The sequence below is a fragment of the Terrapene carolina genome, unplaced genomic scaffold (assembly GCF_002925995.2).
Source record: "Terrapene carolina triunguis isolate 2854851 unplaced genomic scaffold, T_m_triunguis-2.0 Scaffold111, whole genome shotgun sequence".
NCBI classification, from domain to species: domain Eukaryota; kingdom Metazoa; phylum Chordata; order Testudines; family Emydidae; genus Terrapene; species Terrapene triunguis.
Window position 1 is genome coordinate 26,553,353 of NW_020664462.1, and position 26,596 is coordinate 26,579,948.

At 41.5% G+C, this 26,596-nt stretch overlaps 1 protein-coding gene across 1 annotated transcript in view; it reads left to right on the forward strand.

Moving 5' to 3' along the window:
• The first annotated feature begins 18,317 nt into the window (after nt 1-18,317).
• Nucleotides 18,318-26,596, forward strand: part of KIF5B (kinesin family member 5B) — a 64,304-nt gene continuing 56,025 nt past the window's right edge. Inside the window, exon 1 of the mRNA XM_024214443.3 lies at nt 18,318-18,658. Within this exon, the coding sequence (XP_024070211.2) occupies nt 18,533-18,658 (126 nt within the window). The 5' untranslated portion in view covers nt 18,318-18,532. The remainder of the gene's footprint in view (nt 18,659-26,596) is intronic.

The following is a 26,596-nucleotide window of genomic DNA, read 5'->3' on the forward strand; positions in this document are numbered from 1 at the left end:
TATTTTCACAAACCTCAGCAAAATACTGTTTTATCTCTGTGTGAGCTAAGAACAAAAGCTTACACCCAGTTTATAATATATTTCAGTATAGATGATGCTGGGGAAATGGTTTACTTTAGCATAAGCATGGATTCCCTTAAAAATATATAATATTGACTAAGTAATTTTGGTAACAATTGGAAAAGTATCTGAATTTTTGATTTGATTCAAACAAGCATCCCAACCACCACAGTTTTTGAAGTATGCTCCTTATGGAGTTGCACAGATGTACTTGAATGGAATATAGTTAACAACTCTCCTGCTGCTGCACGAGAAAGAACAGAATTTGGCTCACTCCCTCTCAACAGGCAATACTTTTTTTTTTTTTTTGGTCATTAAAGCCAGCAAATAAAACTTTGTATAGACAAAGAAAGCAGATTTCATTCTCAGGTAATCACTTTTTCAGGATAGAACCATCCTTTAAAGTAAAGCAAAAACAACCCCCACCCACCCCCGCCCAACACACACACACACACACACTTACTTTATATATTAGAAGTAAGGACTCCTTTGTATTCTTGATAATTTCCCACACATTATTACTTATGTTTGTAGATCCTCTAAATCTCATGAGGCCTTCCAGGGTCTTACTAAAGATTCATGCTCACATTGGCATTGCTGGTTAATTTAAAAGTGATGTAATCAGCAGTCTAACATTCTGTTTCTGTTTTATAGTCCAAGTCATACTGCTCAGCCAGTAAAAAGCAATAGCTAAGGATATGTCTGCCCCCCAGGTAAAAAGCTGTGCCACACCCACATGCAAACAAGAAACAAAAATGCACTTCAGACCCAAAGAAATAACTGGATTGTCAACAATCTCCAAGCACTCGCCTGGAATTTTTTAAGAAAATGCTTAACTTTTATTAGACCTAGAAGGAAGTGTTCCAAGCAGTTTAGATCAAAAGAGCCAGCCTTCCATGCTTACAGAAACTGCTTCTCCCTCTGCCTCTAGATTTATACCTATGTGCAATGTAGAACATTAGCTGTAACAATAAACTATTGTCTGTCTGTTCCCAGACAAATCTAGCTTGTGGGAACACAGCAGGCACCGGGTGTGTTGTTCTTTGTTTTAAAGAAACAAGAGCTTGTAATTAACCCTTACATTATTTTTATTGAAATGTTACGGGTGGGATCCATAAAGGAACTTAGGTGCCTAAGTCCCATTTTTAGGCACAACTGCGAGCCACAAAACCTAGCTTGGTTGCTTTCTAACTCTGTAGGCATCTACAGTTGCTTGGTGTCTATGTTTTTTGAAGTAGAATTTCCCTAGGTGCCTATGTTTCTGCATCAAGTATGCATACTGCTGCCTCCCTCTAGGCACCTGGGTGCCTATCTCCCATCTAAACCCCACAGCAATCATGGACCAGGGGAAAGATAGGTGTTTAAATTGTGCATGAGGTCTGATCCAGTAGCTGTGCTCAGAGGCCCCCTAACCACTAGGCTATAGAGTTAGTCTAATGCTTTCTCTAGTCCAATTAATATGTAATTGAATTAAAGTGGAACAACTTTAATAAGAGAGATTGAGGGAGCCCCACATCAGAATATTCCACAGGATAGTGATTAGGGTTGCCAACTTTCTAATAGCACAAAACCTAACACCCTAGCCCACCCCCTGCCCCGTCCCTTGACTGAGGCCCTGCCCCCTGCCCCACCCCTTCTCCAAAGCCCCGCCCCCTACATTCCCCCCTCCCTCCGTCACTCGCTTTTCCCCACCCTCACTCACTTTCACCAGGCTGAGGCAGGGCGTTGAGGTCTGGTAGGAGGTGAGGGCTCCAGCTGGGGGTGCGGGCTCTGGAGTGGGGTCAGGGATGAGGGTTTTGGGGTACAGGAGGGGGCTCTGGGCTGGAGTCAAGGGGTTTGGAGTGGGGGGGGCTCAGGACTGGGGCAGGGGGTTGGGGTGCAGGAGAGGGCTCAGGGCTGGGGCATGGTGCGGGCTCCGGCAGGACGGCGCTTACCTCAGGCGACTCCAGTTGGTGGCGTTGCGGGGCTAAGGCAGGCTCCGTGCGGCACCCTGGAAGCAGGCGGAATGTCTGGCTCCTAGGCATATGTGGGGACAGAGAGGCTTCTTCTGCTCAGAGTCTCCAACTGCAAACCCCATTCTTGTGTGAGGCACCTAAGCCAGATCAGCTGTTTAGGTAGTCCATGCGACTCCCATTTGCTTTTTATTTGCCTGTTTTAGTATTATGGGAGGGGGGCCAAAAATATTCTGCTTATGGCCCCCAATGGCCTTTTGGGTGTGGTGTTCTGTCCCATTTAGTGGCACTGAGCCCACTTAAAGAGAGAGAGATAAAATGAGTCTGCTCTACAGCCTTACCTAACAGCCAGTTGGCTTTTAGCTCATGCACTAAGTTCCAGAGGCCCCAGGTTCGATCCCGCCCATCGATGACCAGGGTCTGTCGGCGTTACACTAGCACTGGCTCTAAGTCCTGATTTGCAGTCTGCTGACCCAATGCTGGAGCGCTGCCCCAGTCTGTGGTGTGCTCCAGCTGGCTGCAAGGAGAGGCTCAGTCAGAACAGAGATCCGTTTACCTGGCCTGAGGGGAGTCGGGCACCAGCCTCCAGCACAGGAAGGCTAAGGCTGGTAAATCTCCGGCTGGGGGGGCACAGACACTTTGCCACCACCCCGTGCCTGGTGCTGTGCATGGGCAGTGTCACTGCGGCCTGCGGTACTGGGTCCCTGCGGGATCCTCGCTGCTGGGGTGGACCGGCCGCAGGGTGTGCTGTGCAGCGCTGGCTGCCTCCCTCCAAGTTCCTCTTGGCTGCAGCGCCCGCCCTTCATTCTTCGGAGCCGGAAGTAGCAGCCAAGCTGGCGGTAGAAGCCAGAGGCGGTGGTTCGGCCCCAGGGTGAGCGCCTGGGTGGGGGCCGCTGGGCCCAAGCCACTCAAGGACCAGACCTGCCGGCCGCTTCCAGGGCGCTGCAGGGAGCCTGTCTTAGCACCACAGTGCCTCTCTCTCCCCATTCATTGTACAGGGAGCTTAGTCACCAAACTCAGGCTTTATGGATTGCAGTGTTGTGCCTGTGATTTTCTAGGCACTTAAAAGTTAGGCATTGTGGTGCTCAGTGTTGCAATGCCTCAGTCCCTTTTGTGGATCTGGGCCTACATAACTCTAAAATAACAGCACCAGAAACTGGTGTTTACTACAACCAGCAGTGCCCTGCAGGCCAGACCCCATCTTCCAAAAATGAATGATGATCTTTGGTCTATGTAGCCAACCCCCCCATCCTTACACAAGGATCCTTGCTCCACATATCTGGCATCTAGTTAATCGACACAGAGAAGACTTCAATATAATTAGCCCTGCACAAACACTCTCTCACAACTATAACCAAGGAGGGAGGCTGCCGCATGGTGCAAACAAACTTGTATTACATGTCTACCACCAGGGCTGTTTATACTGTGTTCTTGAAAAATGTGCAGAGTATAGTGACACTCCAGCACAGTATTCACTGTGTGTAATTAGAAAAAGACTTTTATTGGGCCATTCCAATAGCAAAAATATGGCTCTATTTTTATGAGCCCTGAAGACAAGCCATTTCTGGCAAGGTGGATTCTATTCTCCTCCCTCCATTCTGGTAGTGTAATGTTAACCACAGGCTCTAGAGAGCCCCAGAGAACTCTCTCCAGCACATCTATTTTCATGCTTTATCCTTTCAGTTGGAGTGAAGGGTCTTACACCTTTGGTAGGGTCATTTTGTTAACATCTGCCATAGGATGAATGTTTCTCAATCATAAGATAAAAGAAAATTATGACACTTCCCTATTCCTGAAATCACAGGTTAAAATTCTTAGGTCCAAAAGAATCTGCTCTCCTGCTGTGACCCATAACTTCTCTGTGGCATTTATTAACGGCGACCCCATCAACACAAATCCTAACTCTCATCCCTTGTGTAACATTCTTACAGGTGTATCAAAGGAGATCTCATTTTATCTTGGCATATGTGATTTTTTTTTCTGGGAATTTGCATATCCACACCTCCAGAATCACTTGATTGACTAATATATTGCTTCCCCTAGATGAGTCACATCCACTAACATTAAAGACCTCAAGATTTGGTCTGAGGAAGCAACAATGCAAAATCCTTATCAGCACTTCAGCTGTGTATACCTGAAAACATTTTTTGCATAAAAATTCACACTCAATTGTCTGCTGTTTCCTTTTGGATTATTTTTGTGCTTCTAAAATTTACTTTATCATGAGATTGATAAAATGCCTCGTTTTGCACTGAAGCCTGAATACATTCAGGTGTTTTACATTTCTTTTTGAATTTCAAAGCAATTTTTCATTTGAAATAGGCCCCTTTTCCACTGGCAAAAGGGGTCATTTTTGAGAGAAAAATTCATAAACCGTAGTATATTTTGAGAAAATCAATCTGTTTTTTAAGTTTGGAAGGAAATAAATGAAAAGAAAACAAGAAGTTTTGTTTCTTGTTGTAACTATTATACCCACTTCTGCTTAGCAGGTTGTGCTACCTGAGTAACAGGAAGGAAGAGCAGCCCATTTGTTTTGGATTAGTGGAGCACCAGGCAGGAAGATGGGCGTGGAACAATTCTGAGAGTGAGCTAAACTGCTACAGAATAGCAGAGAACAAAGGCAAAGAAAGGAGATTGTGAAAGCTTTGAAAATGATTTTACAATTCTCTTCTTGTTGCTGTTGCCTTATCTATGCTAGTCCCACACTTTGCTAGGTGTATCCCCTTTTAAACAAAGGAGGTACCTGCTTTGTAGATGCTCAGACCTCACTGTCTGCTATGTAATAGGTGTATCAAATTAAATTCACAGAATGAAATATAGAAATACAGTAAATAAGATAGGGAATAAAATTCCTGGATAGCAATGCCAAAGAAGAAATTCAGTACTGTACTACCAAAGACAATATAGATAGATCCAGCATATGGACCTGTGCAGGCAGACCCCTGTCTGTTGCCCACATGGATCAATTTACAGGATCTGGCATATAGTAGGCATGGTATATAACTATTCTCATATCTTAGTGGTGGTCTGCTTACCCGGCTTTCCTTCTTCCCCTCTCCTATGCTGGTGCTGTGCTATGAATTACAAAGGCTATTGGTAAGCCTTTCAATACAAATACACATTTTATGGTGAATATTAGACTGATTTCACTGATTTTTGTTTGAGGACTGGGAGTCAGGAAGAAGCTCAGGTATCCAGGAATCTTTTCTGTCTATTATTTTCACTATTTATTATTTGTTTCCAGTAGCACTTACGATGCTGTGCAAACACCTAGGAATACAGCAGAGTCCCTGTTCTGAAGAGTTTTGGGAGAACTGAGGGTACAACACACAAGTGAAGTTATCGAAGGGATGACAGACCATGTCTTCATAATACATTAAAAGTACAAAGTGTACATAAACTATTCCCAGTTGTCCCTCTACTTTGCCATTACTAGTTGGCTAATTCTTGTAGGCATCAGAATAGTAGTGGTTTTTTAGGAAGAACTGGTAGCAGCTTACAGATCAGCTCAAGAGGGCTTTTCATGTGTAAAAAGTGATGTGGTAGAAAGCATAAAGCCAGCTGTGGGAGAAGTAGACAAATAGTGTACTGAAGCTGGGATCATTGGCAGAGCAAAGAGGATGAAGATGCCATGAAAAGAGGCAAAGACAGATAAGTAAAGAGAGATAGGGTTATGCAGGGCTTTGAACACAAGAGCAAGGATCTTGAACTTAATACAGTGGAGGTATTCAAAGAAGGGGTGATATGATCAGAACAATGGGCAAGAAAGATTATTTTAGCAGCTTTGTTTTGTATGGATTAGATGAGTCAGTGTAGGAAATAGGAAAGCTAGAGAGGAGGATGTTACAGTAATCAAGGCAGGATATGATGAGAATTTTAGCAATAGGGATGGAAAGAAAAGGTAGGACCTTAGAAATGTTGCAACTGGTTGACAGCATGAATGAAATCTAGATGTAAATGAAATTTACTCATGATGATAAAAGCTGAGCCAGTGCTACCCGTGGAGTGATTAGCAACTACCTTCTACCTTACCTTATTTTCTTTTTAACTCAGCCACTCCCATGTGTGCTAAATCAGCACTTCTAGAAGCAGAAGCTCCTGACTAACCACCAAGAGCCTTTGCTTTCAGAGATGCCAATTCAGTGTTGTAAGGACTGGGCAAACATTCAAGTTGGAAAGGAGATCTTTCCTAAACACCCTGAAAAGCTATTGCAACCCCTTTGTTGTATCCTGTGTGTGTGGCATGATGAATGAGCGTGGTGGTGGAGTGATTCTGAGGTGATTGAGAACTTTGTTTTTAAAGCTTGTACGCCTGAAGCTATGACACTATGACATGCACACGCATGCGCACACAAATAACGTCACACCAACTTTTGCAAGCTTTCCAGCAAATGAGGACTCTTCTACTTCTCTGTATGCAGAGAACACATCCATTTATGGGAAGATCAGAAGTCAATACTGTTAGACTGTTTTGTATGAGGTTAGCAGGAACAATAGCAGAGGTTAATTTTAATATATGGTTGTACTCTGAAGATGGATCTGTAAAAACAGCATAAGGTTCCAAGGTCTATCATTGCCAGAGAAATTATGCTCACTTTACAACTTTAAAAAAAAATCTTTCAGCCTGACAAACTCAGCCTGGGTTCTGAAAGTCAAGCTACGTTCTTTTCCACCTGTATGACTCATTTATTAGAAGCAGTAATAAATATTGTAACCTAGTTAATTGTTTTCCTGATAAGTGAGCTAACATACAACTCAGATCCTTCTCCCATAGGTTTGTTGGCTCTGCAGAGCTTAAAATAGTAGAATTTATTAGAAAGTAGTAAAAAAATATTTGTCCAGTCATCAGTTCTGATCTGTAAAGTAATTCCTCTGTCCAAACTAAAATCTCAGCCTGTCTCTCTGACATCTCCTTATGGATATCGGACTGTCAACTCAGGCTGAACATGGCTAAAACAGAACACCTAATCTTCCCACCAAGCCCTCCCCACTACCTCTGTCCTCCATCACTGTGACAACACCAATCATCCTGCTCGCCTCAAGCTCTTGTCAAGCTCTCATCATCTCACATCTTGATTGCTGCAACATCCTTTCTCTGGCCTTGACAAGTTCAGTCTTGCCCCACTTATATCCATTCAGAATGCTGCTACACAGATCATTTCCCTAGCCCACCGCTTTGACCATATCAACTTTTTCTTTGTATCTCTCCACGGGACTCCCCTTTCTTTATGGCACCACATATAAGATGCTTGTGTTTACTTTCAAGCCTTTATGGTCAATCCCCACCCTACCTGTAATCTCTTATTGGCTAATGGAACTGTCAATACTCACCTCTGATTGCCTCATGATGCCAACATCCGTTGCCCACTTGTAAAATTTTCAACTAAACACCTTTGTGCTTTCTCCTATACTGCCCCACATGCTCATTGAGAGGTGCTCTCTGTAAACATCTGCAGAGCAACCTCATTATATCCACCTTCAAATCCCTCCTTAAAATTCTCTTTGCTATGATAGCTATAAAAAAACTTACCCCTTAGGCAGCTGGTGTGCTGAGACCACTGCCTAACATACTGACCAATACTGTCTGACTGTTTTCTCTCCCACCTGTCTGTATCCATCTGTTATTTCTTGTTTTATACTTAGATTATAGCTCCTTGGGGTAACGATCATCTTTTTGTGCTGTGTTTGTACAGCACCTACCACAATGGACTGCTGATCCATCATGAGGGTTCTTAGGCCCGATGGTAATACAAATAAATACATACATAAATAATAATAATAATTAATAATAAATAATTAAGTGTATATAACCACTTTTCCAATAATAACCACTCATGAAAAAATAAATTGTATGTGAATTTAGTTCATCCGTCATCTCACAGTGCAAGACATGTATTTCATTTAACTTTTAACCATCTTGCTGTGTTCCTGCTTTTATATTTTCATCTCTTTTTAAACTGTTCAAGTTGACAAGCACTAAAAAATTAGTAGTAATAATAACTGTCTCTTCTCTATATAATATTGTATGTGAAGTTATAAACCCCTCTCTGCAAATAAAAATTTGGTTTATATTTGTTTAAACACCCCTCCTCATTCAGTGCACAGCCTGGCCAGTGCTCACTGAATGAGCAGCTATTCGGTATTTTTTTCTCCTCATTGTTCAATGTGAGCATACTATTCATACAGTGCTCTGAATACAGAAATATTAATTTCCTCCTGGTTTTTGATGGTGCTCATTATTATTGTATCCAAGTGCTTCACAAACATTAACTAGTTTATCTTCAAAAACAACAAGAAGTCCAGTGGCACCTTAAAGACTAACAGATTTATTTGGGCATAAGCTTTCATGGGTAAAAAACCCACTTCTGTAGATGCATGGAGTGAAAGTTTATCTTCATCACTCCCCTGTGAGATGAGGGGATGGTATTATCCCCTTTTACAAGATGGGAACTGAGGCACTGAGAGATTAAGATCAGTTATCCACTGCTTTTGGGTGCCCAATTTGAGATGCCAAGGAACTGATTTTTTAGAGTACTTTGCATGTCATGGCACTTTATAAGTTCAAAGCACAGCTCCCATTGACTTCGGTTGCAGTTATCAGTTCTCAGCACTTCTGCAAATCAGACCCTAGAGTCTCAAGTCAGGCACTCAGAAAACAAGGAACACCATTAGTGACCACCTGTGAAAAGTTTAGTTTCAATGACTTGCATAGCTTGCTTAAACTTCTAAAAGGCGTTTGACTTGGATTAAAAAACTAGAACTATATAAAATTAACATGGCCCACATTAAATTGATTAAAAATTGGTTGACTGATAGGACTCAAAATGTAACTGTAAATGAGAAATTATCATTGAATAGGAGTGTTTCCAATTAGGTCCAAGAGGGATCAGTTCTTGGCCTTATGCTATTTAACATTTTCATCAATAATCTGGAAGAAAACAAAACAATCACTGATTAAGTTTGCAGATGACACAAAAATTGGGGGAGTGGTTAATAATGAAGAAGCTACAGAGTGATCTGGATCACCTGGTAAACAGGAAACAAACAAACAACATGTGTTATATTATGGCTAACTGTAAATGTATACCTAAGAACAAAGAATGTAGGCCATATTACACAATGGGGGACTTTATCCTGGGAAGCAGTGACTTTGAAAAATATTTGGTGGTTGTGGTAGATAATCAGTTGAACACAAGCTCCCAGTGTGACACTGTGGCCAAAAGAGCTAATGCAGTCCTGACATGCATAAACAGGGGAATCTCCAGTAGGAGTAGAGAAGTTATTTTATCTCTATATTTAGCATTACTGTGACTGCTGCTAGGATACCGTTTCCAGTTCTTGTGTCTACAATTCAAGAAGGATGTTGATAAACTAGAAAGGGTTCAGAGAAGAGCCACAAGAATGATTAAAGGATTAGAAAACATGCCTTATAGTAATAGAGAGCTCAATATATTTCGCTTAACAAAGAAAAGAAAAGTTAAGGGGTGACTTGATTACAGTCTATAAGCACAGGTGTCAACTTTTTTTCGCGCTGGTGGGTGCTCGTGCCCCCTCCCCGGCCCTGCCCCCGCCCCGACTCCACCCCTGCCCCAAAGTCCCCGCCCCAACTCCGCCCCTCCCTGCCCCTATTGGACCCCTCCCCAAATCCCCGGCCCGGCCCCGCCTCCTCCCCCAAGCACGCCGCATTCCCCCTCCTCCCCCCTCCCTCCCAGGCTTGCCATGTGAAACAGCTGTTTCACGGTGCAAGCGCTGGGAGGGAGGGGGGAGAAGCAGGACCCGGCGGCACGCTCAGGGGAGGAGGCGGAGCGGAGGCAGAGGTGAGTTGGGGCGGGGGAGGCGGGGAGCTGCCGGTGGGTGCAGAGCACCCACCAATTTTTCCCCATGGATGCTCCAGCCACGGAGCACCTATGGAGTTGGCGCCTATGTCTATAAGTATCTAAATAGGGAACAAATATTTAATAGTAGGCTCTTCAATCTAGCAGAGAACATTATAACACGATCCAATGGCTGGAAATTGAAGCTAGACAAATTCAAATTGGAAATAACAGTATTTTTAACAGTGAGAGTAATTAATCATTGGAACAACTTACCAAGGGTTGTGGCGGATTCTCCATTACTGACCATTTTAAAATCAAGATTCGATGTTTTTCTAAAAGTATGCTGTAGGGATTATTTTGTGGAAGTTCTACGGCCTGTGTTATACAGGAGGTCAGATCACTAGATGATCAAAATTATCCTTTCTGACCTTTGAATCTATGAATCCAATCTCAGTCACCTCCTAGCCCTCTTCCCAACTCTTTGCCCCACTCTAGCTCATTGTTCCAGTCTCTTTGCCTAACCAGTCCCAGTTCTCCCCATCCCATGCACCCTGCCTCCTTGTCTTAGCCCTCCTCCTCTGCCCTCTGGTTTCCAGTCCTAGTTCCCCCTCAGATCCCAGTTTCAATTTCCTTCCTCACCACCAGAACTAGTCTCATCCGCTACCCTTCAGGTTCCTTTTCCCAGTCTGTCCCTTTCCTCCTGCTTCTGTCCCTCTGCACAAGACAGGCAGCTTCCTCTTCTATGCTGCTTGAGAGCTAGCAGGAGGGGTCACTGATAGCACAAGAAAGACACACTCCCTACTCTCAGTTCTAGTGCCCAGACCATACCAAGCTGCAACAGCCATTGCAGGGAAAGTCCTGGTCAGCCCCTGTAGTCCTAGTATGGAGCATGCTCAGTTGCTCTGTGGGAATAGTGCATGCACCATCCAAAGATACATAGGAACTGTGATCACCTGGAATATGCTCACTGACAACAGAATCTTTGGAGATTTTAGCTGCAAAGATTCAACAACTTTCTACTGAACATGGGCAAACTAAGATTTTTCAAAGGCTTATAAAATGGCCAAATTTGGGCAGTTTTACAAGGGCACAGCAAAGGCATTTTCCTGGCACAAGGTTAACTGTCCCCCGCCTTCTGCCAAATTTCAAAGCACTGCTCCAAAGCTTGGGTAGGTTAGAGCTTCTAAATGACACAGTTGTAAGAATTTTTTTAACATGGCAAAACAACAGATGTTTCCCTAATCTGGTTCTTGGAAACTGATGAACTGTTTTGGCTGAAAAATAAACAAAACAGCCTGAAGCAGACACCCAGGGTGGACAATTTTCAGTCTAAATGGTTAAAGTTTGACAAAGCTAAAAGCAACTGAAAAAAGGATCTTATAATGGGAAATGTCAGGCAACCTTTATGAGAGGGAACAGTGCCAGTATAGTAGTTGAAAATTTAGATATAAGGTCCAAACCCATGTTCATTTATCTGAATGGGTTTCAGAGTCAGTTTTCTAGCTAGGGAGGTTAATAAAAAAACTTCTTTAAAAAAGTATTTATTTTAAAAAAAAGCTGAGATAAATATGTTATATGTAAGGACAATATTCTCCAGGAGAGTTTTAACTGGTTAAAAAATGGTATGAAATAATATGAAAATAATTTGGAGCATGTGAATTGGATGAAAAGTCAAATCTGTTTTTAAGTGTTTCTGATTTAATCAGCAGAAAAAGAGTTGATTTGTGTAATTACTTAGGATGTACAACTAGAATAAGTTGATGTGCATCAGCATTTGCATCTTCAAAGATGTTCCATCCTGTTGCTTCATTCAGGGCTCTAGATATAACTGAGATAGGAGCTACATTCCATAGAAATTCATACATTTCATATAATTTATGTCCAGAAGGAATCACTAGATTATATGCTTTGGCTTCCTATATATCACAGGCCATTAAATTTTATCCAGACACCACTATCTTGAGCCCAACAACTTGGGCACGTTGCAGAGCTCCCTGAGCTAAGCGGGGGAAACAGCTCCTTTTCAGGCATGTCATGTTAATGAGGGTATGAACTTTGAATGGAAACTGGACAGTGAATTTGAATTAAGAGATTTAACTTGAAGGGTGAAATGAGTTTGCAATCAAGTTTTATTGGATTGGACCACAATAATATTATTCCTAGTTACAGGCCAATGAAAACATTAAACTGATGTTAATGTTGCTTACATGAAAATACAGGGTAAGAGGGATGAAAGGAAGATAATTCCTGACATCCGTGACTGTCAGGAGACCACAAATCAAGAAATGTGTGTGAGATAGAGAGCTACACTTGGGAAGGGCAAAGGATCCAGCAAGGCTTAAAATTGGCTAGGTTGCATGTGGAGGCAACTTGGTTGCTGGTGCAGAGATGTTATAAATGTATTTGAATAAGCTGTCAGAGCCCTAAAATATTTGTATTCTAAATTTCCATTGTCAGGCAATAACAGACCTAACATATCTTTGATGCCACTTTAAGCCATGTTGTCCATGGCTTGCTTTTGTCACTAGCACCCAGAAATTCTCTTGGTAGCCCTAGATATATGAAGCGAAGTGTGAGGTAACAAAGTATTTCAGACTGTTCAGAGGATGCCATGTCTGACAGACTATTCTCTCATCTGCCTCTGCATACTGATTTGCAAATTCTAAATAGCTTTGACATGCAATACACTTTGAATTCTGGCAAGTGCTATATATTTCCAGCACATTGAAAATTAAAATGAAAAAAGCACTTGTGTTTGCATTATGGATACTGAATTTTGACTTGTGCTATCAATCGATGAATCTATCATCTCGGTAATTTTTTTTTAAGGGGGGGGGGTAAGTAGCTTTGATTTGCTTCTGCACGAAAACCTGGGTTAAAGATTTAATAAAATATGTTCAATCTTTTTAGATCAACTCAAGATTGCTGTCATTGCTCCCAAAACAATTTTGATGGGGCAATTACATCATTATTTTGATATAGTTTCACTGTAAGCCTCAGAATTGGCATATCCTCTTTGCTGAAGATGCTGCTCTTATAATGCTGGATAGAGATAGGAAATCTCAAGTAGCTGCAAATCTCCTTGAAGAATTTCTAAAGTTTGTTGCATAAATCATTAATGAGAAGAAACACTGTTGGTGAACTCAGACATATATCAGTCAGATAAATTACTTTTTTACCAAAGTCATCAGTCTTTATCAACCTACTTTACTAAAGTTATCAGTAAGATAAAGTATGACTTTAAAATTATATATATATAAAATTATATATATATATATCTAATACAGGGCAAAAATCAAGTCACTTCTGAAAAAGCAGTGAACGCTTTAGTAGTATGCACGGCAGATGGTTAAAGAGAATTCAATCTGAAGTGTCAACAGCACAAGTCATGGCTTCTTTGAAGACTGTCACCTTGATTTTTATAGAATGCATTTTCTCCACTGAGAAAATTCTCACCACAATTTTGCACCCAAAGTTTTGTGAAATAATTACTACTTAATATATTGAAATATATTGAAATATCAAAGTACAGGTTCTACACTTGCCAAAGACATAATCCCAGGAATCTGTTTGGAAAATTATTGGGGACTTTAAAAAATTCATTCTTTATGCCTACTAATCCTGTGCTTCTCTGAAACTTTGTAAAGGTGTTTTTGTGATGGGAACACTACTTCTTAAGAATTGATTAAGGCTCAGCAGAACTCATTTCACCCAATATGAGAAGTATTGTCAACCAATATTCCAATGAGTTTGCATGAAACTGGTAACATAAAGTGAAAAGCGTTTTTAATGATACATTGAGCCAACTCTTCGAGATATCTTTTGTTCAAGAGTAATTCAGATATTGGTAATTATTTATTTCATGCTTCCTTTCTGTGTATTTGTGGCGTTTACACAATTTAAAACATTTAAAAGTTTAACAGTTGGCCCCTTCATGTAATTTCTTGCGAATTACTTCAATTTAGCACTAGAATATTATGGAGTACTTGGGGGCAAGCTACTGCAAACCTGCTCTTGTACTGAAGTTGTTTTAACATTATGCACAGTATCTCATCATATTTAGCTAATGATTTATATTCCCTTTGGTTCTGGATAATGATAATTACAAGTTTCCTAAATGGACCAAAATAAAGGATGTCTCAGCAGTTGAAACAATTGTTTATGTGAGTAATAACCATGGAGGGGAAAGCTTGTTGATTTTGCTGTTAGTATATTTGTTTTTGCTTGGAAATGGATAGAAAAAGAAAAGGAATTTACATTGTAACAAATAATTTACCTCCGTGTTCTTTAAGCAAGGTACATAAGCACATGCCTAATTCTAAGCACGTGAATAACCCTAATAACGGTTAAAGTTAGGCATGTGTTTAAGTATCTAATCACAGTTCTGAAATTATCAATAAACAGAAATAGGCTCTTTTATTTAGAAATATAGAGGGCATATTCTTAAGGCTGGCAGCCATTATGTTTACAATATTTTATTACAATTAAAGATAAACACGACTTTAGAGTGACATACATATGCTATACCTCTTATGTTAGATTGCATCAAGCATCAGTGCCCCGTTCACACCCTGTGCCTAGCAAATAATTATTGCATACAGTACTTATGTGGCTGGAAGGTGTAGCTGTTGCTGTCCTGATTAAGACAGTTTGCTCCTGCAAAGGTTTTAACTAGAGCAGAAAGATGGACTTGTTACAACATGATTTTGATTGAGAAGACTGAAAACTTGCTTCACAACACAGAACTAGATTTTAACAAATTATATCATGTATTAAAGTGAGAAAAACAGCTCTGGATATATTTAGACAATTGGTAATATTTAGAATGATTCCCAGCTGCATGAGCCATGATGCGCTAGTATAATTATTGGAGCTGCACGGTGTCTGAGTGCCTCAAACCCTAGGGTGCCAGTTGCATGCCATGTACACTGCTATTCTGAGGCAAGCACTGTAGGTTCTTCAGCCGGTAGGCTTTGTAGACATTAGCCCTGTTGAGTCTCCGTAACCATTCAGACACATGGCTATGTGAAAAGGTATTTTACTAGGGCTGGCAGGAAAGCCGAAGTTTGCAAATACCCTAGGTACAGAGGCTTGAATAGTTACAGCTCAAAGTGAGCAATAGCGGTTCTTGGTTGGGCCACTGGGGCAGTCAAGGCTCTTCAGGCCTAGCGGTGCATGATCCAGTCCAGTTTATATTCAAGCAAATCGGAACTTGCAGATTTCCAGGCGAGGTTCAGTTAATGCCTCTCATTGGGCCCCTCTGCACTGGCTCCCTACCCAGTCACTGCTGCTCCCCTATGAGTCCCACCCAGACCTGCACTCTGCTCTCATGTCTGACAGTCACAGCCTATTTCCTGAGGATCTTCTCTGGATTCAGCTTCTCTGCAACTCCTCCTTCACCATGTGGCTGCTGCTTCTCAACAGAGCCTGGTCCCTTCCTGGTTCAGTACCTGGCTAAGGGAAGGGGATATGCAGTAGGGAAGGGGCTGGTGAGAGTTGTAGTCCCCTGTGTTGCAGATCCATCACACTAGTTTTGGAACAGGATTCATCTAAATAGCCTACACCCAACAAACACATAGTATTCAACCAAGTCTTTGCTGTGAGAAGGATCTTGAGGATGGACAATGCTGTGTGGCAGATCAGTCCCCATTAAAACTCATAATCCTCACATTTAATTTATAAGCACAGCCACCATTTTTGTTCATAAAAGCCATAAATAGTGCAGCTACCATTAGGGGCCATTTAGACCTACTAAATCTTACTAATTTAAGAAAGGGACTCCCTCATTTTTTAAAATAATTTCAAGGCCATTTTAAAAGTTTCCATTTTGCAGGCTGCTAATCTCTGAAAGTGAGCAGACTAAACTGAACAGAGATGTAAATTTGTACTTGGATCCAATTTCCAGTAGTGGAAAAAGCTCATAGTATATCTTAATTTAAACCAGCATGGTGGTAAAACCTGCTTGGAACCACCTCTTGAGAGCCTCCACACTGAAGGATTTAATTGTGTTTCAATTACATTTAAAACTTCATTCAATTTTAACTCTCTCTCCGAAAATTGTTATAGCCTTAAAACCAACTGATGAGTCAGTTGATGTGGGGAGGTGGAGGGCGGGGATGTGGGGGGGAGGGTGGCCTTGTGCTGTCTTCTCTTCCAGCTCAGGAGCACAGAGGCAGAACAACAATGATGAGCTTGGCTATTCAATAGTTCTCTCCAACATCCCTGCCACTGCTTTGACAAAACAAAATGAAAGATGTTAGGTAAGCAGGGCCGTCCTTAAGATTTATGGGGCCCTATACAGTATTATTAAACTGGTGCCCCAATGCCCGACGGCAGCCCGGGCTCGCATGTGTATTTTAGATAAGAGTGGTCTTTTGAAGGATTTATTTAAAAAACTATATGTCTGAAGATCCAAGCATTTAAGGCTAAAGATGAATACTCAGATTATGCATCTAAAATCTATGCAAGGATTTTTTAGAGATGTGATATTATAATCTTCAGCAACACACTAACGAAATATTTTTAAATCAAATTTTAAACTAAGGTTCTGTAGACTAACATGTTCGGAGTAAATAATGTTTTCACCCCTCAGCTCATGCACAACTGTTTTTGTCAGTAAATTCAGAAACTGACAGTATATACTTGGGGGTTGGCAAATGCGTGTTAAATGCCTTCATTGCCACTTGAATGGCTCTTTAACAGTTTCAATGTTGTGCTAATCGGTCTGGCAGGCTGGAAGGCGTTTTCACTTTTAAGTACTAGATCCCCTCCAGAGGAAGACTCACCGGGCTGCAACAGCCAGCTGTGGTGGGAGCCTGCAGGAAGGGTCAGATTAGAACAGGGTTAGGAAGAGGCGGAAGGGTGGACACTAAGATCCAGGAGTGCCCCAAATTTTTGGGTACCCTACGCAGCCAGGTATGCTGCGTATGCCTAAGGGCGGCCCTGTAGGTAAACTTGACCTAAACTGGACAAAACCAATAGGTTTGTATTGATTAGAGTTTAAAGGGACTGGGACTTTTCAGCTTGGAAAAGACACGACTAAGGGGGGATATGATAAAGGTCTATAAAACCATTACTGGTTTGGAGAAAGTAAACAAGGAAGTGTTATTTATTCCCTCTCATACCACAAGAACGAGGGGTCACCAAATGAAATTAATAGGCAGCAGGTTTAAAACAAACAAAAGTATTTTTTTCACACAATGCACAGTCAACCTGTGGAACTCCTTGCCAGAAGATGTGAAGGCCAAGACTATAACAGGGTTCAAAAAAGAACTAGATAAATTCATGGAGGATAGGTCTATCAATGGCTATTAGTCAGGCAGGGTTGGTGTTGCTAGCTTCTTTTTGCCAGAAGCTGGGAATGGCCGACAGAGAATGGATCACTTGATGATTACCTGTTCTGTTCAGTCCCTCTGGGGCACGTGGCATTGGCCATTGTCGGAAGACAGGATACTGGGCTAGATGGACCTTTGGTCTGACCCAGTATGGTCGTTCTTATGTTACCTTACATATGGTACCCCAAATACCTATATGAAATGCTTTGTACACCCATTTTCTTTCAATGTGTAGTGTGTTTTGTGCCAGCCATTGTTCACGGCAAAGCCTGTCATTACTTGTCAGGTGACAACATTGCAATGAGTCTGAAAAGTGATGACCTGGTCTAGTCTGTGTAAAATTCCTGTTCTGGCCACTCCAGGGCAGTTGGTGAAGATATGTAGTGGCATGGTGCTCCCTCCCCGCCTCTCATCTGTGGTTGCCAGAGCCATAGGGATTTGTCCAGAAGCCACATATGGCTTCCTATTACGATTTCACGTGGACATGATTTCAAACAGATAGGAAACCACACGGATTATGCACATGACACCATTGCCCAGGCCTTCGCGAGCAGTTTCATACAGATGCCCCTGGTACAGCTGGGTGGATCTGTGATATATCATACCATGGTGAATGACGATTTTGTGATGCTAAAACACGATGTCAGAAAACTGCCCTGGTTTGTGTATTTTGAAAACAGGGTGACTGCTGGGGGGGAAACCCAGGGGCTGACCAGCTACAGTGGGGATGGCACTGACAGACACAGACCCTTGTAAATGACCCCTGGGCAGCATCCCTGTCGCTCGCCCCCTGCCTGAAAGCTGGGCGTCCTCTGCTACCGCGCCTTCCCACCATGCTGTTCACACGCCCCATCTCTAATGTGCCCCCTTGACCCAATGACTGCACCTGCGCTACGGCATGGCCCAAACCCCATTTGTGCGCCTGCGCAGGAGATTCTTGAGTCTGCGGGTGGCCATGTTTCCCCCTCCTCCCGTCCAGCCTAGTGTGCGCCTGCGCAAAGAAGCTCTTCGGTGGCAGCCGCGGAGCTGTCCTCGACGCGCGCCTGCGCGGTGAGTCTGAGGTGAAGGGGGTGGGTGTGCTCTGCGGAGGGTGACGTCACCCTTCCCTGCCCTGCTGTCGGCGCCGCCTCCGCTCGAGGAGGGGAGGGCCCGGACTCGCCGGCTGCAGGCGCCGCCATGGCTGCCATATTGGGGAGGAAGTGAGAGCAGGAGGCGGCAGCGGCGGCCAGGGAGGAGCCCTTCCCCTCTCCCCTCCGCTCAGTGAGGCGCTGCTTTGCAGGCGGCGGCCGCTCGCAGGACCCCGGAGTGAGCGGCGCGGAGGCAGCGGCGGCCGGGCTGAGCGCCCCGAAGGCGGCGGCTTTGGCCTAAAATGGCGGACCCGGCGGAATGTAACATCAAAGTGATGTGTCGCTTCAGGCCCCTCAACGACTCCGAGGTGACCCGCGGCGACAAGTACGTCGCCAAGTTCCAGGGAGAGGACACCGTCATCATCGCGGTGAGCGCCGGCCGGGAGTGCGGGCTGGGGAGAGGGCCGGATACCACGGGGATGGGCGCGGTACGAAGGGGAGCGACAAGTCGGAGAGGAGCGGAGGGGGCCAGGCAAGGGGAGCAGCCGGGCTTCGCGGGGACATGATAGGGCAGAGGAGGGAGCAGGGCAGACGCAGGGGTTGACTTGGCCGGGCGGAGTGCATGTACTATATAAAGCGGCCACCTAATCAAAAACTCCCTGCCTAGCAGGCCTCTTGCAGCAGCAGCAGCCCTCGAAACTTTGGGCATGACTTTAAGTGGCAGTTTTGAAATTGAGATGGGACCATCGTGCACGTTTCATACATTGTGGATATGAAAGTTGTGCTTTATCGCAGCTCAGTCAGTGCTGCAATGGGTGCCCTCCCCCACGCCGCATCAGAGACATAGAGAAACAGCTCTTATGTGTGGAGGAAAATGGTGTATACAGTAGTGTGTGCCATTAATGGATTTGGACTGTTCGTTACTGATCACTAGTAACTTACCAATTCATATCTTTGTTTACTAATCAGTCTGAGGAAGATTGCACTGAACTAAGTTACAAAATAAGCAGGGTGACTCTGGAGAATAGAGCGCCCCAGATATTGGGCTTTCCATTCTTCTGTTTTCAGGATATTGATAGTGGTTTTTTGAATACAGTAGTGAAATTTTTAAATAAAGAACCGACATCCTGGAAATAGGTGTATGGGAAGAGAGAGAAAATTGGCAAAAGAACTAGCCTTCTTTTGTGTAACCTAATGAGTTGGCAACTAATGTAATGTCTGCATTAGTAATGTCTAAGAAAGAAGTTACCAGAGTAATTTGTCCACTGAATAGTTTTGGCAAAAGAAAATCTGCTGAGTGGTTTTTGTGATCAGTACATCGACCAGTGGGCTAGTGGCTAATACTTTGTCCAGCAAAATAAATTGAGACCGCTTATGTCTTTGTGGTTCATCACACATTTGTTTGCAATTTAACAAAAATCACATTCTGCAGAATAGAGGCCTGCTGTGAAGAGATCTTGTTGGTGTCCTGGAAAAGATAATTCCAGCAGTGCCAGTTTGCAATGCAGCTACTGTAGAGTGAGTTATTGAATGGAGAGCTAGACTATAATTTACAGTAACTGTCTTCTCTGGTGTCATTGGTATTTGTTGGTAAATGGGTTGTACAAAGATTTTTTTCCTCTCTAATGTTCATCTCTCACTTGTACTCATTCTTAATCTGCACATTCAGATGAAGAATTTGCCACACAGTGGCACAATTGCAAATTTAGAGAGGAAATGTGGAATATAACTTTAAAATTTACCTTGCTAATACTTGTTTAGATTTTAGGTTCTGTACACTATTTTCTTCTTGAAGCAACCCGAATTAAACATATTTATTCATAGCAGCTTAACTTGGAAGTGGAACAAATGCGTAATAGTAAATAAAGCTTCTGTTAGAAAGCTTCATATTTATAGTACAAGGCTTTAAAGTATTTCTTCTCTTATTCTACTTATATTCAGTTTTAGAAAACAAATGGATTGCTAATGGAATATGGAACCTTTTGCTGTTTCTGGTATAAATGCAGATCAGGTCAGCAATAAGTAGGCCACTGAAAAGCCAACAAAATTCTTGTGAAATGAGCTGGTATTGGCCCATTCAAGATCTCATTTCAGAAATTTGGTGCAGCAGACTGCATTAATTCTCACAGTTACACAGAAGCCTTGACCATCATTTATCTAGACTGTTAGCAGATACAGAATATGACAAAACTGGTGTCACTGTCTGAAGTAAATATGCTCACTTTCATGCTTGGTCCTGAGTATCCATTCATAGGAGTGTGTCCCATCTGAAATCAAAGGTTGTTAATTCCATTCCTGAGACGTATCAGACTTTCTAGGTGATAAATTCTGTTCCGTCCCCACTCTCTAACCTTCTAGCCACTACCTTTTGGGCCAAAGTGCAATCATTGCTAATGGGGTAGGGGTTTGGAGTTCATTAGGAGGATCTGTGGTTTAGGTTTCAAACGATAAAAGTGAGGTAATTTGGAGTGGACATTGAGAAACATTACCATTGTGGTGTAGACTGTGTAGGATCGTCCACAAGAACTCCAAGATGGTCAGTTTTTACAAATTAAAAAAAATGATTGAATGTTTTTCTCTTTACAACTTTTTACCACTAATGCAAAAGCTAGACTCACTAAGTCAGTGTGAGGGGAACTAGTCATTCTCCTTAGAGACCACATGGAGCTTGAAATTGACAGAATTAGTAGGGATATAACATGCATTGTAATGAATTTTTTATTAACCATATTCCTCTGCAGTAGTGAAAGCCGAATGTAAAACATCCAGAAGTCTTAGGTCCAGGACTTGCTATTTTCAGCCTTGGACCAGTGCCCAGGAAAGCGCTGATAGGTTGAGGTACCACTGACAGTCTTTTAAGTCCTGTCTCATGATATTCCAACCATTGGGATTGTAAACAAATGCTCTTTACAGTGAATATGCTGGAATTCCCATCATTCCAGTAACATAAAGCATTTTTACTCCTGATATATGGCAAAATTTTCAAACTCAAAATCACATCCTCTGATTACTAAATAAAATTGAAGACCTAATTCTCCAGGACTGTCAAACTTGCACCTTTCATGACCATTCAGTTTATCTCCAAGGATGAGTTAGTCAGAGTTTGCAAAGCTTCACTGATCTCTAGTAGCCTGAACATTTAACCAGCTAGCCTGTTTAAAATATCTTGTCTGAAATAGCCTTCCTAAAGCCATTCCTCAGTTATTTCCATGAAGACTATATCAGTTTCCCTCTCCTTTTCATGCATATCTTATCGGGCTTCTCTTCACCACTATATATAGTGGTAGCTGCCTGCCAAGCTCTTCTTTCCAGTAAGTTGAGCTAGGATTCTCTTCACAGCCTCCTCACTCAAGGAGAGGCTACACCCTCTTGATTGGCCTGTGGTACTTACAATGCTGCCTCTGCAGGCCCATGCTGAAATAGGGAGAAGCTTGCCTCTTACCTACCCAGTAACATTTGGGAGAGTTATCCCTTTTCGCAGGGAGAAGGGCAAGACTGGAAATAAGTTAGGAGACAGAGTGGGAGCAGAGATGCTCCCAGTGCTCTTCTCTGGGTTTGTCCTACTCTAACCATACACATGCGTACCTTGACTTCCCCTTACTTTCTGGGGAAAGCAGCAATAGTTTTCTTTTTCCTGGGCATCCATACATCTAGAGGCATGCTTGTTATCCTGGACAAGTGAGTCTTTTCCATCTCTGTCTTTTAAAGAAACGATTTATTGTAATTGTAGATGTTATGTATTTCACAGCAATCTGTGGTTGAGATGTCTCTGGTCAAGTGTAGGTAGTCTCTTGGTCTATCCAAGGCCGTGATCAAGTGTCTTGATGTTTTGGTCTTTTGGCCTCGAGATGAAAACCTTGCCTTTGTTTCTGGGACCTTGAAGTGAAAAAATTCTCTTAGTTTGTTTTGAAGAACAATAGCTATAAGAAAGATGCAGCTCATTAATAGTTCTCGCACGAGGCCATATCTCTTGGGCTTTGAATTCTAATTCCAAGAAAGTCTTTTCATTTTAGAAATAGTTAATTTTAAGGGGAATCTTTTCTAGCTGTTCTTCCTGATGAATTCATGTGTTAAAAAAACAAATGCACATCATTAAGACAGTATGTGGACTTGTATGCATGTAACATTTTTGTTATAGCAGTATAAAGGGCATATGTTTTCATTGTGACTCCAGTTCTTTGGAGGTTGGGTGGGTATTATCCTATTCCTTCAAGTACTGTTAACACTGGGGATTTGCTCAAGATATTTTTGCTTTGGTGCTAGAAAAAGTTGTCAACCTAACCTCTTTTTAAATTGACTCAGTTTAAAAAAAATCTAGTTTGTTAAAACACCCTCTAATTTTTAAAGATTCAGAACACAAATTTCTTTAAAAAAAAAATAAGGATTTTGCTGATCTCCTTTAAATAATTACAGAGGGTTTTTTTTTTTCATTTGAGGGATGAACTGACTGTAGAGGGAAATAGTGAAACTGACAATATATTCCCTGGTCAAATACACAAGGTAACTAAAAAAAAAAATAATAATTCTGTAATCCTATAGTTTATAAAAAGCAACAGAGGGTCCTGTGGCACCTTTAAGACTAACAGAAGTATTGGGAGCATAAGCTTTCGTGGGTAAGAACCTCATAGTAATCTTAAGTGTTGTAATTATTGTAGGTAGAATATCTTCAGGTTTAAACATGGCATTTTGTGAGGAGCACTGGGACTGTCTGGAAACTGGGCTGTGGAAGTAGCTGTGCCCCCTAAATGTTGTTATGCAATTTAGTCCTAGCATAGCTCCTCCTCTCTTCGCTAGGAAATTGAATTGTGCTTAAATTTTATTTTTAACAAGTTACAAGCACAATGATGATGGTGTGTGTTGTAGGCAAGGCCAAATCATGGGGTTTGGGCTGTGCCGACAGAGGTGTGGTGTTGGTAAAGCTTTCAAGTGTGGACCAGGCTATGATAAGCATCATGACACCTAACTCGAGGCAACTTAATCTTGTCTAAATGTGACTAATGTTTTAGTGATGATATTTCCTTGATGATTGCAACAGCATAATTTTCAATTGATATTTTTAAGTTATCATGCTTTTAAAATAGTAAAGCCTTTTCCAGCTAGTGACTCTATTAAAATATTTACAGCATGAATGCAGAGAAAAATGGGTTCTTTAATGCAGAATTCATTATAATGCCTTTTTGTTTAAGAATGTATGCAAGGCAAGCTGAAACCTAACACAACTGCTGTGAACATGTTTTTATAAGTCCATATTGGAGTTACCCACAAACTTGTATTTCTTCAGTGTTAAATGTAAGTTATGGGGAGTGCTTACTGAAAAGGTCACATGAAGAGAGAAACCAGCATGTTCATATGTATGTGGTTTTGACCTTTATTTTTTTTACACTTGAAACTGTTTGCAAGCAGAGAGCATTATCACTCTGAATGAAATGTTTGTATGCCACTTTTAGTACCTGTATATGTGCTCTTTCTTGTCTTGTGATTGTTCCCTCTCGCGCCCCCCCCCAAAAAAAAACAAAAACAAACAAACTACTGTCACACCCAGAACTTTTAGACTGTTCACAACTGCTAAAGTCTGAATTGATATCTGCAAGAGCAGTCTGGGTATTGACATACAAATAAGCAGTGTCCCATTTTTCCTTCAAATGCCTATATTCAGTAATGTAGAGAGCACTCCCATCTTTTTCTGTTTTTTTAGAAGACATCTGACTGCCTCAGTGTATTTTCTAATTAACAGGGTAGTATCCGTAACATGCAAGGCCTGGTGCCTGTCCTGAATATCTAAATATATCTGGCTTTCAGTTTCTTTAAAACTGGTTTTGTATATTAAGTTAAAGAAAGGTTTGGCTCTGTCACTTTCTTGCAGAACCAGACTAGTGAAGATCTTTCTTCTACTGACTTCATCGTCTTGGCAGCAGAAAAGCAATATTCAGAAAGAAAATGTAATTCATATGGAACATTGAAAGAGGGTAGGGCATGCAAGGAGTGGGACACTTACACAAAACAGCAGAAGTAGAACGATGGTATGCTATTTTGTATTTTAGAAGGAAAAAAACACTTCCATACTTGTAAAAGTACTCCACCTTAATATTATAATCTGACCTTATATGGAAAATGACTGCATATGTTAGAAGCTGTACTCTGACCTATAACTGAAGTATTTGGATTTTTTGAGTGGTGGTGTTTAGTTTAATATTTTACTGAGCCTTGATCACTTAGGAGAAGTACAACAGTTTCTTAAAGAATATGGATTTGACAAACACTGTAATAGTGCAGACCTGTATGGCTAGAAGACTTGTTTCAATATTGAAGGAAGTATACTGTACTGCTGCTGTGCTATCATCTTAGTAATAATCTCTGTTGGTCTCAAGTGTGGTGTTCATTTCTAAAACCTAAAGACACTTTAAATGTCAGCATTGTTAACTATTTCACCGTTGATCCCTTTAGAACAAACATCCAACTAAAGCGATAATCCCAACCTACCTCCCAGGTCTCCTTGAATGCCAAAATTCCAGCTGTTCCCCACCCATCTGCTAGAACCTCCAGCTTTCCGTAACATCTTCCCTGCTGCAATTATGCATTTTCATTACAAAAACTTCTCATGTTGAAACTGAATATGGGGCCGTCATAAAATTGAGACCATCAAATTAAATAACAGGGCTGTTTCACTGATAGTATTTTCCCATTTATCCTCTGGCAAAGGAAATGCTGCAGAACTTTATCCCTACTTGTTGCAGAGTATACAGAGCCTTATATTTGATGTATTATATAAGCAAGTAAGGAACCACTCAAATTTCAATCTTAACATAGAAAAATAAGAATGGAAGACAGGAAAACTAAGGTCCAATGACATACCCTGCACCCTCTACAGTTACAGAAAATCAGTTCTATATGCATCTTATTCTCCTCATGCACCTCAAAAGAATTGAAAAGCATCATTTTTCTTACTAGAAGCAGAATACTATACTGGGACTCTGCTTGCCTGTCTTTTTTGCTACTTTGAACTCTGTTACTGATAGAGCAAAAATACATTATCTTTCAAACTGGGAAAGAGGATTGGGAATGAAAAATAAATGTGCTCTCAAATTAATGGAAAAAAAGTTTTGCTAAAATCACTCAGTTTGGGATAGCAATACTGTATCATACTGTTTTGCATTGGGAGAAAAGCTGTTTTTTAATACCTCAGTCTTTTATAAACTGTCTTGTGTTCTTCATGCCAAGAATAAGCCAGCTACAGTGTCAGACAGGATGGGTTTATAAAATGATGCATTACATTAGCAAAAAGAATATGCCTTAGAGTTAAAAGCGCTGTGTACATTGTGATAGAGAAATGGAACGTTACTGGCTGCTCATCTTATAGTGTCAATAATGAAAAGACTATTCCAGGTATTAAGGATCAGAAAACAAGATGATCCAAGCCACACATTGCTATGGATGGACTCTGAAAATCTTACAGTAAACTTTAAAACTAGAGTATGAATGCAATAGAAATAAATAATACTGTTATACAATTTATTTTCTGTACTTCTGAGGATAACCTGAAGTTAAAGGTTATTCTGTCTCATTAAGAGTAATGGAATTATCTTCTATGAAGAAGACGCTAGGAGATGATGACTTGCCAGCGGACATCTGTGAAGAGCAAAGTTTTGTACATTTCAGTTGTTTTGAATATATTTGTATATAGGCTAATACTGAAAACTGTTGCCCAGTAAAGCTAAACTGGCCATTAATTATGATGATAAAAAGATACTGTGTCAAAGTCTGTGTAAACCCTCCATTAAGATTTGAGTAACTACTGCTGGGTCATGCTGGCAGGTGGCTGCAAGTTAGCTTCAACAAGGGCTTGGAATGTTGCTTTGAGACAGACTGATTTAGGTTCATTTAGAGAAGGTTCATAGAATGAAACCATAGAAGCAGCCAAGGAGGAAGCTTAGGCTGATGTCTTATGGGGTAATGTTTGTTTACCAGTATAGCCAAACTCTGAGAAAGAGGTGAATCTGGATGTTTAACTCAGGGTCTGTGGGCTCTGGGGAGACTGGAAAATAGGGACTTGGCACACACATGAATAGGCAATCTATAGGCTTAATTTGCAATGTTAACTGAAATATTTTACTGAGCTATTGAGAATCTGATTCCTAGTCAAAAGGGTATCTGTATCCCAAAACACAAGGCTTATTACACCTAACGTATAGCGTATGTGATGGTCCAACTTGTTTTTTTGTCACTTATGGTAGTACCCAAAAACTTCAGTACAGAAAAAGGCCTGATTCTGTACCCTTCCTCAGAAAGCTTTCAGTCATAGCTTCTTGATGCAGACAAGGTGTTTGTGGCGAAGTGAGGGAAATATGTGCCACAATAATGGTGCGATC